The sequence below is a fragment of the Zootoca vivipara genome, chromosome 6 (genome assembly GCF_965207765.1).
Source record: "Zootoca vivipara chromosome 6, rZooViv2.hap1.1, whole genome shotgun sequence".
Classification (NCBI taxonomy): domain Eukaryota; kingdom Metazoa; phylum Chordata; class Lepidosauria; order Squamata; family Lacertidae; genus Zootoca; species Zootoca vivipara.
This window is the reverse complement of record NC_142589.1, coordinates 14,531,558-14,547,360: the sequence shown is the minus strand read 5'-3', so window position 1 is coordinate 14,547,360 and position 15,803 is coordinate 14,531,558. Positions and strand designations below refer to the sequence as shown.

Genomic DNA, 15,803 nt, shown 5'->3' with positions numbered 1-15,803 from the left:
GCAGAACTGAAGGAGTACTTGGAGCGTTTGAAGTCAGAACGGTTTGTAAGGTTTTTGTTTCTCATGCACGATGTTTCGAACACACTTGTGAGACTATCTGAGGCGTTTCAGAGGAAGAGTGTGTCGGTTAATGATGTTGAAATCAGTTTGGCTTTGGCAAGAGAAAGGCTGCGGAGGATGGTAAAAGAAAGTGGCCCTCAGCTGCGAAAATTCGAAAGTACCGTGCAATTGGAAGACGGCGTGTTAGTGTACAAAGGTGTGAAAATTGTTCGTAGTGCAAGTGAAATGGAGTGCTTTGAGGAAGATCGACGTGTCTTGCTGAGTTCAATTGTGGAAGGAATAAACAAACGGTTGGACAGTATCAGAAATGACAAAGTTCTACGAAATGTGGAAATATTTGACCCATGCAACGTACCCAAGCCAGTCGGTGAAAGGGACTTGTCTACAAGTAACCATGGAGAAAAAGAATTGAGTGAACTGATGCAAGCAATGCCCATCAATGTACAAGTTGACAAGGAAGCCATCATGGAGGAATATCAGGATTTTAAAGTGTGGGCTCAGAATAAGAGAGTCATCACATGTGAAGAAGCTTGGCAGCGTCTTCAAGCAGAGTCAACAGCTTCTGCTTCATATATTAACATATGTAAAGTTTTGAACTTTTTACAGGTTCTCCCACTTAGTACTGCAGAATGTGAGAGGGGCTTTAACCAGTTAAATCTGATGAAAACACACATTTGGAATAGCCCACTTGTGGCTACCGTTGATGACTTACTAATGGTCCAGATGAATGGCCCCAACCTGGAGGTTTTCAATCCTGAAAATGCAATTAATTTGTGGTGGAAGGATGTTGCTATAGAGCATATTGGAAGACCAGACTTTTAAAAAGAAAGACTATTTTAAAAACTGAAGTATGGTACCAATATTTGTTATTGTAGAAGCAGAATTAAACATGTAAGTTCAATTTATTCATTCACCTTTTGTAAAAAAATTTTTTACAGTTTTTTGTCCTTGTCACAGTACTTGTAATAAATTGTACAGTGATCTTAGCAAATGAATTAGTGTTACACTACTGTAATGATCATAATAATGCCACTTTTAATTGGTTTATGGATCTAGCACTAGCAATATATAAAATATTACTGACACAGAGCTGTTTTACATACAAGTGTAGCACAATATTTTATGTAATGCGCGTGCACACACACATTGGTATTTATAAATATTAGTTATTCAAATGGCATGGTTGGTTGCTATTGCTAAGGCTGAGCCCCATATATGTTTATAGTGTCCCAGTAGCAATTGCTATTAAAAATGTGATATTGAAAAAGTGTCACTGATGTTGTGTATTAGTTTGTGTGTTTTGAAAAAAGATGACTGGAATTGGTAAAATGTGCAACTGAATCATTAAATATAAAATAGAAAGAGGGGGATAGATATTCCATTGTGTTGACTGTAACCTACGTTAGAGGTGCTTTTGGCAACTGGCTTATATATCTGAGTTTCTAACATTGATAGGGGGTTGGTCAATTAAATGTTACTTGGAATAGGCCCACTGAAATTAATAAAAATGAATAAGCTGTGTCCATTAATTTCATTAGGTCAATAAAATATAGCTGAATACTGGAAGGAATGAGGCTGTCTGTCTTAGGCCCATTTATTTCACTGAGTGTTCTCTGAGTAGGATGTGGTTGTCATTTTAGCATTTAAAAGGTAAAGGTAAAGGGGAATAACCAAATCCTTAAAATAAAACAATGCACCACAGAGCAACAAAATAAGATAAAAGAGTAGCATCAGGAGCATTTCCACCCTTATCATTCAGCCTGCACACTGAGATTCTAGTGCTGAGGGCCTTCTGGCGGGTCCCTCACGGAGAGAAGTGAGGTTACAGGAAACCAGGCGGAGGGCCTTCTTGGTGGTGGTGCCTGCCCTGTGGGACACCCATCAGATGACACGGAGATGAGTAACTATAGAATCTTTTTACAGGTAGGTAGCCGTGTTGGTCTGAGTCGAAGCAAAATAAAAAAATTCCTTCAGTAGCACCTTAAAGACCAACTAAGTTTATATTTTGGTATGAGCTTTCGAAAGCTCATACCAAAATATAAACTTAGTTGGTCTTTAAGGTGCTACTGAAGGAATTTTTTTATTTTGCTATAGAATCTTTAGAAGACATCTGAAGGCTAGGGAATTTTTTGATGTTTATAATATTAATAGTAATTTATAATAATAATAATGGAATAATACTACTAATAATATTTTAAATAATAAAGTTGGAAGCCGTTCTGGGCGGCTTCCATCTTTATTATTATTCCAAATATTACTAGTATTATTCCCATTATTATTGTTGTTGTTGTTGTTGTTGTTGTTTATTATTAAGCATTGGTGTTTGGGCAAAAATGCCATTGATGCTATGAAGGAAACAGATGGTAACATTTGCGCCTCTTGAGGCAGGCAGTTTGGGGAAAGGGGTTTTTAACAGAAAAGCCCTTGTCTCTTGTCGCCTGTCATGTCTCAGAAGACCCAAGAGGAAGGCTTCAGAGGCGAACCTTAGCTCCTGGGAAGACTATTGTTGGAATGGGCTGGATCAGGCCTGTGGCCAGGCTAGTTCAGCATCCTGTTTTCATAGTGGGCAACCTGATACTTCTTCAAAAGCCTGAAAGCAGGATCCGAGCTTAGTAGCAGTCTTCCCCCTTGTGATTCCCAGCAGCTGGTCTTCATTCAGAGGCCGAACATAGCCATTGTGGCTATCAGCTCTTGATAGCTCTCTCCATGAATTACTCTAGCCTTTTTTTTTGAAGCCACCCTCATTGGTGGCCATCACTGGTGGGTCTTGGGGTAGCTAGCTTGTGCTTCGTAATCTCTTGAAAACAAAATTATCTTACCTCATCTACAATAGAGTGCCGTTGGTTGAAAGATTCAGCCCATAAATGTCCTTCAGTGGTTGAATTGGTTGGCACATGAGTACTGTTAGATTGTACAAGTGTTTATGATGGCTATATATATCCTGGATAAAATTCCTTACAGAGGTCACCCTCTGGAGTTCTAAGTATCCTAGCGAAATTTTTTAGCTGCCGTCATGAGCTCTAGGAAAAAGCTTAAGAGTAATGATGTGAATTTGTATCATGGTTATTTTTTGTTTGTATCACCCCACCTAGAGAGTAATCTAATTTAGGATGGTAAATGGGCCAGAGATTAAGACTGTAGGGTTCTAGTCAACTAAGTTTTACTCAGAGTAAACATACTGAAATTAATAGACTTGTTAGGCCAGGGGTCCCCAGACTACGGGCCCCGAGACTCTTTTATGTGGCCCCCCAGGAACCCCCGGCTGCCGACTTACAACCCGGAAAAGCGATGGAAATAGCTTGTGCGCATGCACAAGCGTCATTTCCGGGGTACTTCTGGGTCGGAGGAGGCTTCTGCACATGCGCACAAGCTATTTCCGGTGCTTTCCAGGTCGGGAGTGTGCCAGAAATAGTGTTTGCGTGCTCCCCCACCCTCCGGCGCACCATGCAATCGGCGTGGCGGGCATCCAGCCCGAAGCTGGGTAAGTTTGGGGACCCCTGTGTTAGGCGCACATTTAAAGCACTATTATGCCAGTTTAAACAGCCATGGCTTACTCCAAAGAATTTTGGGAAGTGATGTTTATGAAGGGTGGTGAAAGTGAAGAGACCCCCCTATTCCTCTCACAGAGCTACAATTCCCAGAATTTCAGGAAAGAAGAATTGCTTGTTAAATCACTCTGGGGATAGTAGTTCTGTCAGAGGAATGGGGGGTCTCCTAACAACTTTCAGCGCCCTTAACAAATGACACTTCCCAATCAATGAATTGACAACATAATAACACTTGTAACATATGAATGGGTTGCCTATAGACGTAGACTTTGGACCAGGCATCCCCAAACTGCGGCCCTCCAGATGTTTTGGCCTACAACTCCCATGATCCCTAGCTAACAGGACCAGTGGTCGGGGAAGATGGGAATTGTAGTCCAAATCATTTGGAGGGCCGAAGTTTGGGGATGCCTGCTTTGGACAAATATAATATCTGTAACAGGTTTATACAGAATGCAGTAAGTTGTTGCAGCCATATGTAAGGATAATAATACCATTTATATCTATACCATAAGCTGTAGAAATGAAATTGATTTTACTTAATGTATTACACTGTACTTTTGGCACGTTTTTTCTTTTCAACATTTTTTTAAAAATTCCTTTTATTACATTTCTGTATAAGTGAAAACCTTTCAATTAAATATCAATAAAAACAAAAACAAATGGCACTTCCCAGGATTCTTTGGAGCAAGCCACAACTGTTTATGCGATATAATCAGGGCTTCTGTTCTGACAGTACTCGTTACTATGGAGTACTGTTGCCTTTTTAAAATAACACTGCCCATGGCAGCCGTTCTGTGCTCTGGCACCCTTGGCACTTTTATCAAACTCTAGATGTTTTGAGACCACTATTTTCTCCGTACCTGACTGCCCACCATGATTTTGGGGTGTATGTGAGAGTTGTAGCCCAAAACCTCTTGAAGAGCACCAGGTGGGGAAAAGGACCACCGTGCAGGTTACCATCGATTTTGGATGGGGCTGGGCTTTTCCAGCCCTACATAAGCATGCCAGTGATTGAAATTCTGGGGCCTTTTGCACACAAAACATGTGCTCTTTTTATTTTTAGCAAAGCATGTGCTGTAACCATTGAGCTTCCCCTGGCATTTGAGGGGTGAGTGTCTGTACACAGGCAGAGAGTCCTCTTCCAAATCTGCCTTCCAGGTATCTGAAAAGCCTGCTGCCGACTGCTTGTTATGTCCTTACGATAACCTCTCTGCACCATTCTAAAATATTTTGCAGGAAGCCAGTGATGATGAAGATGATGAAGAAGAGCAAACCAGCAGACGGAAAAAAGTGGACTTCATCAATGTAAATTTGAAGATGGTGGAGCACTGGAAAGCAGCTGCAGAGGCAAGAGATGAGGCGGTTTGATTTCCTTCCCACTCCATTTTTTAAGGGTAGCGCTGATTAAATTGGGGTGCTTATCACCTGTCCTTGTGCCCATCCTATAGCAAGTATCCTAAGAAAACATGTGGCACGCTCCCTTTGGTGTTAATATCTAGCGTGCCAAAGGTGGCTGAACTGTTACAACCTGGGACTGTTGGTTTCCACATTCCTCATCTTAATTTTTAATGACACGAAGAAAGCTGTGTCTGTCTGTCTCTCCTTAATCATCTTCCCATTGCTCCGTCTTCCTCTTCTCCAGAAGCAGCTCACAGCAAAGCTCTTCCACGAGATCACCCAGGCTTTCAAAGCCTGCGTGGTAACAGCCAAGGGAGATGCCTCGGGGCTGGAACCCGGCAAGTACAAAGTCACCGATGGCACAGGTGAGTTTCCAGCACTTCTCATGCTTGCCTTTTGCCCCCAGTGGTGATAGAGAACCTACTCATGCAGCGGAATCGTGTGACACGCGGGTTTATTGGACTGTACCATTCACAATATAGGAGGATGAATAGGGAGCGGTCATAGCTCAGTGGCAGAGCATCTGATTTGCTTTCAGAAGGTTCCCGGTTTGATCCCTGCATCTCCGGATAGGCCCGGGAGAGACTCGCTTCCTGAAACCCTGGAGAGCTGCTGCCAGTCAGGGTAGACAGTACTGGGCTGGGTGGGCCAGTGATCCGACACTGCGTAAGGCAGCTAGCTACCTGTGTTCATGTATTTGAAATCCGTCAGGAAACAAACCTGTTACATCTAGAAACTGGCACATCAAAGGGACGGCTGATCCAGAACCCTAAACTGCTAGTGTTCTCCATGCAAGGACTATATTATTTATTTTTATTCCTTTATTTGAAGATTCCTAAAATGCTTCGGAGCTACCGAAGTGGTATGCGGTAAGATGAAACAGGAAGAGGGGTGGCTTAAATAAGATGTAGAAGCGCAATGACAAACATTTCTGCAGTGGCACAGCTGGTACTATATAAAAGGGCTGGGTCACCCTTTGGGGAAAGCCTTCCCAAATCAAAATGCATGCAGTCGTTTAAACCTGCAGTTGTCCCTTCTGAGGTTTGGACGGCGTAGTCTGAAAAGATCCTGTGTCATGTGATTCTGCTGCTGCAAGTACAGCTCAAAGTAGCATCACCAGGAACATTCTTCCTTAGTTTGTTTATTTTGTACTGTTCACTCTACCAGTATCAGAGGAGGCTAAACTGCTATCTCTTAAGCTTTGCCTCTAAGGTGAGATTAAATAGGAGGACCCCCATATTCCCTTGTGCTGGCAGGGTGTCCATTGAGGGCGCACTGCCTTTCTGTAAAGGTGGCTGTAGCCAGTTAGTTCCCTCTGCCCCGGGGGAAGTGCTGTAACTAAGGGGAAAAGCACCTGCTTCGGGAGAAGGTCTCAAGTTCAGCTCCCAGTGGCATCTCCCAAGCAGAGCTGGGAAAAGATCCCTCTTTGAAACACAGGAGTGCTGCTGCTAATCAGTGAAGAGTTCTGAGCCGGGTGGACAAATTACCTGGCGCCATACAAGTCAACTTCCTATGTTAAAAGCTGGAAAATATAAAACAGCGTATAACACAAAATGCTTATCTAGTAACATATGTAAAATAGAAATAATAAGGGCATGCCCACCCCATGAAAAGATGAGCACTGCCAGAGAGGCCTGTATAGTTACCATATTATCCTGTACAGTGGTGCCTCTAGTTACAGACTCTATCCGTTCCGGGGTGCCGTTCACACCCCGAAAAGTCTGTAACTAGAGTGCTGCTTTTGCACACGCAGCGCGATAGAGTGCTTCTGCGCATGTGGGAAGCGCGCAGAACGCTTCTGCGCACACGTGCACAGTGAAACCCAGAAGTATACACTTCTGGGTTTGCCGTGTTCGCAAGCCGAAAAGATGCAACATGAACCCAACGCAACACGAGGTATGACTATAAAGAAGAGTATTTAGGTAAGAGCTACCCCTCTGGCTATACAGGAGCCATTCCAGCAGGGGGAGCCAAAGGAGCATCAGTTATTGCTAAAACTTTGTAGTGTAGGTCACCCCACACATTCTGATATACTCCATGTGTATGTATGTGTGTGTGTACACACACACACCTCTGAGTTGTGCTCAAGGGTGCTGAATGCATGACAGTTAATAATTGGCCCTGTAGGTGCATGCATTCATTTAGGCAGCTGGGCATTTTGCAAAATGATTTGTTTGTTTGTTTATAACAGGGCAGTCAGGTAGGTCTTGAGATAAAAGGTGCAAATGTTTTCAGAACTCACATGCGAATTGGGATTTTACTTCTTTCGTGTGATTCTTAAGAGTCAGGTGCTGACCTTCCAGTTCACTCTATTTAATAGTGCTGCCCCACTTTTTTTTAACCTGCTCCCCTTTAAAGCTCCTTGATCAGTTTAAGTCCTGTTCTCATCTTCCCACACCCATTCCCCCCTTTTTACCAAAAGTTGTGCTGTGTATTGTCAAGGTTATCCTCATCGCCTTGAGGACTGGGATGTTGCTTTTTAAACATAATAAGTTCTCACTGAGATTCCCAGGAGGGCTGATGTCAAATTAATCCTATTTGCAGAAGTTTAGAGCCTTGTGTGTGATCTAGAACTGCTTTGTTCCTTACGGCAAAGGAAGTGTTATGTCTGGTTACATAGGTTTGTTTTCTGTCCTGTTTAGTGTTCAATACCCTGGTGTCCTTCTGCATTCGCGATCTTTTTCAACTGCTGCAGAAATTGCTTCAGGTGAAAGCTGCGAAAAACAAATCCAAGTAAGTTTTTTTTTTAAAAGGAGGATAAATCTTGTCAGTGATTCTAACAACCATGGCTATGTCTCATCTCCACTGTTGGAGGCAGAATGCCTCTGAACGCCAGTTGCTAGGAATTACAACTGGGGAGAGTCGCTGTTGCTTTCAGATCATGAATGTAGTCTTCTCAATAAAATCATAGAATTGTAGAGTTGGAAGGGACCCCAAGGCTCATCTATTCCAACCCCCTGCAATGCAGGAATCTCAGCTAAAGCATCCATGACAGATGGCCATCCAGCCTCTGCTTAAAAGCCTCCAAGGAAGGGAAAGTCCACAGCCTCCCAGGGAAGACCGTCCCACTGTCAAACAGGTCTTACTGTCAGAAAGTTCTTCCTGATGTTTAGTCAGAATCTCATTTCTTGTCACTTGAAGCCCATGGAGCATCTGGTGAGAACAGGATTTGGGACTAGATAGGCCAGTGGCCTGATCCAGCAAGTTCTTAACCCACATCCCCAGGTGCTTTTTTAAAGAATGCTACAGATCTTTGGATGTCTGAATTCCCAGGTTCCTCTCATGGCATAGAACACAACTGCTTTATAATATGATTGTGGGGCATCCAGAAAGGGACTTGGATAGCTATCCACATAATTGGCGACAAACTTTATGTTTTGGAGATTTGCTTGGCCTGCTGCTGGTGTCAAATTAAATGCATCTTCTCCAGCACTCTGTTCAAATGGTGATTTTTGGATCACAACTAGGATCATCCTTGGTATCTCTTGATGCTCTTGCTCTCATTTTGAAAATATATATTCTCTCTCTCTCTCTCTCTCTCTCTCTCTCTCTGTGTGTGTGTGTGTGTGTGTTTTCTTTGATTGCCCTTGAATCTTCCCATCGTCTCCTGCCACACCAATGTGGCGAGCTGCATCCTTTGAGAACCACTGCATTAAAACAACAATGAGGCATTGTACAAATCAGTCAAGCCCTACCCACTTGATTTCTGTATAATCTGTTACGTACTGGCTGTTTTTATATATACGTATTTTTGTTTACTCATTTTATGGATTTGTAGCAACCATAAAACAGTAATCAAAACTGTACTTGGAAAAGAGGAGAGCACAGAAATTACGGAGAGAATTTCATAGAAATGAAAGTTAGTTTATGGCAGCCTTGCCCAACCTGGTGCCCTCTGATTGTCTTCGACTACAACTCTTCTTGGCTCCAGCCAGCATGCTTTGGCTGACGCTGATAGGAGTTGTGGCCTAAAAATGGTCTGGCTCTGTCTAAGCCACCTTCCTATGTTCCTGTCAGAGTGCTGGGGGCACGTGAGGTGCTGTACTATCTGCCGGTGGTTGGGTGACCTGTTCCAGGCACCTTTCCATCCCCTTGGAATCTGTTCCTTCTCTTCTCAAGTGTTCTGGCTATCCCCAAGAAACCCTCATGTCATCAGAGCTCAAGGATCATGGTGCACTCAGAGTGAGAGAGGTGGCTGAAGGTTTGTCTGGGAGTCAGGGTTGGATTTTCTAGCTCAAACAGAATGAATGCAAACAGCTGGGTTAGTGGAGGGTACAATTAATCCTTTATTGCTTGCCACGGGCGTTGATTCTCCTGCATTCTTTGGCACTGCCATCTGATCTGGCTGGGTTTTGGGGGCAGCGAAGGGGTGGGGTGTGTGGGATTAGTGCTGCATGCATGCTTTTCTGCACATGAACTTGGCTTCTGGGTATACTTGGCAGCTGTCCTGAACTAAACAAGGTCAGACCAGGTTAGATGAAAAGAGGCCTCCCACTCAAGAGCATTTTAAAATTTTGTTTCATAGAATTCATATACTGCTTAATTGTAAGAAGCAATTGAACCTCAAAAGCTGTTCACAGAAAGAATAAAACAATGGAATAATTGGTGAAAACAACTATTTAAAACATAAAAACATAATTAAAATGCCTGCCAACATTCTACATGTCTGGATGGTCGTGCCTAAATAAAAATGTTTTTAGCAAGTGCCGAAAAGAGTACAGTGAAGGTGCCTTCTCTAAGGTTACTAGGCAGGGAGTTCCAAAGTTGGTTCTACTCAGAGTAGACCAATTGAGATTGTTGAGCATGATTTAATTATTACAGTGGGTCTGCTCTGAGTAGAAATTAGTTGGGTGCAACCTGGGCTAACCAGTTAAATTCTGCTAGAACTTAAAAGGACCTGAGTTCAAATGTCAGGTCAGCCATGGATTCGCTGGATGGTGCTGAGCAAGTTATTCATGCCCTCTCTGCCTCTGCTCCCTTTCTGTAGAATAGGTGTGGCATCTCCCTGTCTCCAAGGGCTGTAGTGAAATCGAGGTAACAACTGAAGTTCACCACGACAGCATGCTATAGATGGCATATTTTATCTACACAGTTGTGTGCATAGTCTGTGCTGCTAAAAGGATTCCTGCCAGGAAAAGCCAAATTCTCAAGACGTCAGCTAAACTTTGCAGATTTAGCACATTTTATGCTAAATTTCTGTGGCCATTGTCCAGACACTTTGAAGCCAACCTTTCTAGCAATGAGGGCTAGAAGCTTGTTTTAAAATGAAACTCTGGGAGGGGCATATGGAAGGTTGTGGTTCTCAGGATACTGATTTCTGCACCTAATTCTGCAGAGGTCCGTTAATTTCAATAGGCCTGTTCTGAGTTGAATAACACCCTCTGTGTCCCAAGTCCACGATGGACTCGCCTCCGCAAATAAACACACAGGAAGGCTGCCACCAATTTTCATCTTGCACCGCTATGCCTAAATAACACACAATGTGTTTCTTTTGTTCTTTAGGGTGGTCCTTCCCTCTTCCAGTCCGCTTTGGGGAAAGCTTCGCTTAGACATCAAAACTCACCTTGGCTGTACCATCCAGGTAAAAGGCGGGGGGAGCTGATGGACCCTTGCTTAAAAAACTGCATCCGTCACTCCTCATCCCTCTGAGAGTGCCGTATATGGAGTCAGACTCTGACAGTGCCGTATATGGAGTCAGTCTAGCTTGGTATTGTCTGCACTGACTGACAGCAGCTCTCTCCAGGGTGGCAGACAGCCCTAGCTGGAGACACCGGGGATTAAACCTAGGACCTTCTGCATTCAAGGCAGATGATGTACCCCTGCGATACGGCCCTGCCCTTAAGAGATAGTGATGTAGGAAGCTGCTTTGCACTGAGTCCACTGCACAATCATGCTTTGTTGACTCTTGACTGGCAGTGGCTCTGCAGGGTTGCAGTGAGGGAGTCTCTCCCAGCCACACCTGCAGATGTTGGGGATTGAACCTGGGGTCTTTTGTGTGCAAAGCAGATGCTCCACCACTGGGTGATGCCCTTCCACTATTTACACCTGGTAGTAGGCTCTAGGCTCTGTCCCAGGGCAGTTGTGTCTGTTGTGACCAGTGGGCAGAGGGTGGAGTGAGCTCTGGAACAGATAAACTATAGTTGTTACCTCCAGAGAAAAGGAAATCAGGCCTGCAATTGTGGTTTGGCTGCTTTGATCCTGGAAGCTCAAACCATGGTTTGGGGTGGGGTGTGTGTGGATGTCCTCATTTGCAGTTAGTGAAATCCAATATTTGGCGTGGTGCCTCAGTTGAACATTGTGGAAGGAGGGGTACATGTTTGCCTCTGACCAGCTTAAGAGATAGATGTACAATTTGGTGAGATTGCAGTTTGTGAGCCTCGCCCAGGTTTTAATGCTTCCTGCACATTCTGCCCGTTTCTGCAGCTCCTCTCATGTTTGACAGAATCCTCTGTGGGAGCTGCTGTCCTCCAGCACGTCAGCTCCATCGTGCCTTATTTCTTGACTTTTCCAAAACAAACTCGGATGCTGCTCAAGGTGAGTTTGGCAGCTGGTGCTTTATTTATTTAGTTAGTTTTAATGTCGCTCTTCAGCCAAAAAAGCAGGAAAAAATACTCCCATAGTGGCTTACAAATGCCAGTGATAAGACAGCCCCTTCCCCCGGGCTTCTAATCTAAAAAGACACATCACAATAGGAAAAGTGATTGGGAGGAGGAGGAATAAAGTAAACCCAGGCAGAATTTGGATGTTGCTGAACTAACAACTCCAGGCATTCTGGCCAGTGGTCAGGGATGATGGGAGTTGTAGTCCAGAAACCCCTGGAGGGCACCAAATTGGCTACTTTGGTCTTAAGTTCTTTAGAAAAGGAAGAAATACCCTTTGAAAGTAGCATTAGAAGGGGCGATCCCTCCTGTGTGAGCGAGGAGGTGGTAGTGTTCCTCAGAAGCTGCTTGCCAACTATTGTTTTGTAAGAAAATAAACATAATGAGTCAATTATTAGATTAAAAATGTGCCCTCAGTTACTAGAATACTATCAGTTGATGATAATAATAATAATAATAATAATAATCATCATCATCATCTTTATTATTATTTATACCCCACTCATCTGGCTGGGTTTCCCCAGCCACTCCGGGTGGCTTCCAACAGAAGTTTTAAAATACAATAATTTATTAAACATTAAAAGCTTCCCTAAACAGGGCTGCCTTCAGATGTCCTCTAAAAGTCTGGTAAACATCTACAACTGATTGACTAAATGGGGCAGCCTTATTTATATTAATATTCATTGTTGTTGTTGTTGTTGTTGTTGTTGTTGTTGTTGTGCTCTCCCTTCACCCAAAGCTTCCAGGTCAGGTTGTATGGATGACAGAGGTGGTCTATGTTTTGAGATGGGATGGAAGCTAGTGGACTGGGAACCTGTCTGCTAGTCTGTGTGTGCATTTCTTGATTCTTCTTTTCTTTATTTCCAGCAAGCTACCCGTCTCTGGAGCACTGGCGAGGAAACCGTCAGGGTACTGGCTTTCCTGGTGCTCAACAAAATCTGCCGGCATAAAAAAGATGTCTACTTGAACCCAGTTCTCAAGGTAAGGTGGTGGAGAAAAGCTACCTCAACGTATGCATGCCATACTATTGATGGGGGTGGTGGGTGGGGAGGCATTGATCCCCTATTGTCTACTGTGAGTCAAAAGGCTCAGGATCATGACTGGGGGACCTGCAGCCCTGAAGATGATTATGGATTCCCACCAGCCCCAAACAGTATGGTTAGTGCTCAGGAATGATGGGAGTTGTAGTCCAGTGATACCTGGAGGGCCATAGGTGTCATAGCCCCAGAAGCTGGCCCCTCTTACTCCCCTAAAGAAGACATGTATGAGGAGGAAATATACACCGTTGCACACCATGGGTGTAGCCAGGGAGGTGCAGCTACCCCCCATCAAGTAAAGAAATAAAAATACTTACCTAACTGACCGATTGCGTCACAGGTAACTTGGTTCTGCTCTCCCTACATAAAGTCTCTCCCCACCATCACCCCAATCCTGGCTATGCCCATGCTCCGCACCCCTTCATGCCCCTGCCATGGCCTGAGGATAGAGCACTCTTGCCTTCCTCAGTCTCCTATGAGTGCCCCCCCCCATAACATCTCTGTCCGTTCCATAGCGTAGAAGTCAGTGCCTGCAGAATCAGATCTTTAAGCCAGTTTCAGAGTTCGCAAGGAGGTTGGTTCAGCAGTAGTACAGTAATACCTCCATGAACGTCCGCCTTGTCTAGTGTCCATTCCAGCGACCGTTTGTGGCAAACCCGGAAGTACCGGAACGGGTTACTTCCGGGTTTGCCCCTCGCGCATGTGCAGAAGCGTGAACCGCTCCACGCACATGCACAAATGCGGCACTTTGCCCTGCGTCCTTTTCGGCTAGTGGCCGGGGCTCTGGAAGGGATCCTGGCCGCAAAACAAGGTACGACTGTAGAGGCCTTGCCACCATACACTAAGGGCCTTGGCTGAAACAATGTCTGTCCATAGCTCAGTCACCAGGGTCCACTGGGAGCTGTCCTTGGTCCTAAACTGCCTTGATTCCTCTTCCCTACACTGCCCTGGACTTCCTCTTTGCCTGCTTCATTTACCTGGCTAGCACCAAGCCCTGCTAGAACACAATATATGAATGAATGAATGTTTTTGATGGTCAGAGGCCTATAAAGTAGAGCAGGATAAAAGATCCCATCTGCTCCTCCTTTGATCTGATGACAGCCTCAAACAGTGGGCACAGTCAAATATGAGCCTCCATATACTTTGCTGCTGCTTTTTAAAACCATGGCAAGTCTGCCTTCCGGGGTACCTATCGAAGCCCAGCAGTGTAAAAAAGAAAGGAAAGAAAACGATTCTTTTCCAATAAGCTTTCTAAGTAGAGGATCTTTTTTAAAAAATCTCAGTTGGCAACTGTATTGGATTAGAAATTCTTTTTCTACATTTAAGTTTAAGGAGCATGCATTTTTAGAGACTACTGTTGATTTGAATGATCTTTCGAATGGTTTTTAATGCTTGTTTTTAACAGCCTTTTATTGAATGGCTTTAATGTAGTCTTGTCAGACGCTCAGAGGTTTTATATTACAGCCAAGTGGCCTATATACTTTTTGTTAAAATTAAATAAACTTTGTTCTGGTTTCTTCCAACCCCCTCCTCCCGCAAACTCCACCTTTTTTTTTTACAGCAAATGTATATTTCCTACGTGAAGAACTCCAGGTTCACCTCCCCCAATGTCCTCCCTATGATCAACTTCATGCAACGGACCCTGACGGAGATGTACTCCCTCGACACCTCCATCTCCTACCAGCATGCCTTTATCTACATCCGCCAGCTGGCCATCCATTTGCGCAGCGCCATGGCTGTGAAGAAGAAGGCGAGTTCTAATGCTGCTTTCCAGATCTATGGGGTGACCGCATTTGGAATATTGTGCACCGTTCTAGTCACCTCAGCTCAAAAAGGGTAGCGTAGAGTTTTGAAAAGCTTCAGGAAAGGGCAACCAGAATGATCCAGGGGAGAGGTTTTCAACCTTTTTGAGTCCACGGCTTCCTTGACCAACTTCTGCGGCACCCCTGTGGGGCTCTGGGCTCAGGAGCCCAGTTATGTCGCCCCTTGCCTGCAGAGCTGGCAGCCTCTCCTCCCTTGTGTGGTGCTCCCTCTCCCCTCTCCTTGGGAGTCCTCCGGGCAGCTGCTGACGCTGCCCCTGGTCTCTGAGCTCCCCCCTTGCCCCAAAGAGAGGTGCCTCCTCACTCTGCCCCTCAGGGGCCTGAGACTTGCCTGTCCATTCCCAACAGCAAGGGCTGGCTGGGCCCCCTTGCCTGCCTGCTTTCTTGCTTGCTTACCCAGAGGCCATCACAGCTCCTGGCCACCAGCACCCCCTGGCCAGCCCCAGAGGCACCATTTGCCCGGGGAGCTTGTAGCCAAGGCTGCTGCAACAAACAGCTGTGCAAGCCTTTTGGAGGCAGAGACACGAGAGGGCATCAGAGGAGGGAGGGAAAGAGAGACAGAGGCCAGTGTTGCCTGGGGCACCCCTGACCATAATTCAAGGCAGAGATGGAGCGACTTTCTGTGAGGAAAGGTTGCAGCATTTGGGGCATTATACTTTTGAGAAAACACAAGTAAGAGGTGACATGGTAAGTGGATAGGGAGATGCTTTTCTTCCTGTCTCATCACACTAGGCGAGATATCTTTGTTCAGTTATGTGTAGATTCACACACCAGTTCACTCTGCTCAAGCTGTCCCAGCACTTCTGTTTCCTATCTAGGTTCTGAATCTCTCAATTTAGTTCCATTGTTCAAGATACACCTGAAGTATAACTTATCGAATCTCTACACACCATACCTTTAAAGCACTTTCTTACCCCCTGAGAATTCTGGGTGCTGTAGTTTCACCCCTCACAATTCCCAGCAGGAATTGCAGAGTTGCAGTTCCCCTTAACAAACTACAGTGCCCATATTTCTTTCAGAAAAAAGAATGTGCCTCAAATCTGCTTTAAAGTTACATTGTGTACGCAGCCTTGAGAGAGAGGTGCTGATATTTTTTGTTTATCTGTCTCTTGGTCTTTATTTGGGGGGGGGGTGGAATAAAAAGAGATATCCCTCACAACAACAGCCTGGCTTTATCAGCTGTCTTCTCCTCTGGCGTGTCTTCTGTTGATATATGAAATCTGCATTTCATCGCATTAACCAAAAGCCCCACCAAGTAGCAAAGAAGATTATAGAGTCTCCCCACTTTGCCCTCCCCCCAAAAAAGCCCATCTTCTTTTTGGCAACCTGTCATTTGCCCCC

At 44.7% G+C, this 15,803-nt stretch overlaps 1 protein-coding gene across 1 annotated transcript in view; it reads left to right on the top strand.

Moving 5' to 3' along the window:
• The window catches only part of NOC2L (NOC2 like nucleolar associated transcriptional repressor), a 64,750-nt gene that overhangs the window by 7,376 nt on the left and 41,571 nt on the right, over nt 1-15,803 (top strand). The window contains exons 4-10 of the mRNA XM_035118506.3: nt 4,845-4,955; nt 5,251-5,371; nt 7,649-7,739; nt 10,509-10,587; nt 11,430-11,540; nt 12,473-12,586; nt 14,204-14,392. Of these exons, the coding sequence (XP_034974397.1) occupies nt 4,845-4,955; nt 5,251-5,371; nt 7,649-7,739; nt 10,509-10,587; nt 11,430-11,540; nt 12,473-12,586; nt 14,204-14,392 (816 nt within the window). The remainder of the gene's footprint in view (nt 1-4,844; nt 4,956-5,250; nt 5,372-7,648; nt 7,740-10,508; nt 10,588-11,429; nt 11,541-12,472; nt 12,587-14,203; nt 14,393-15,803) is intronic.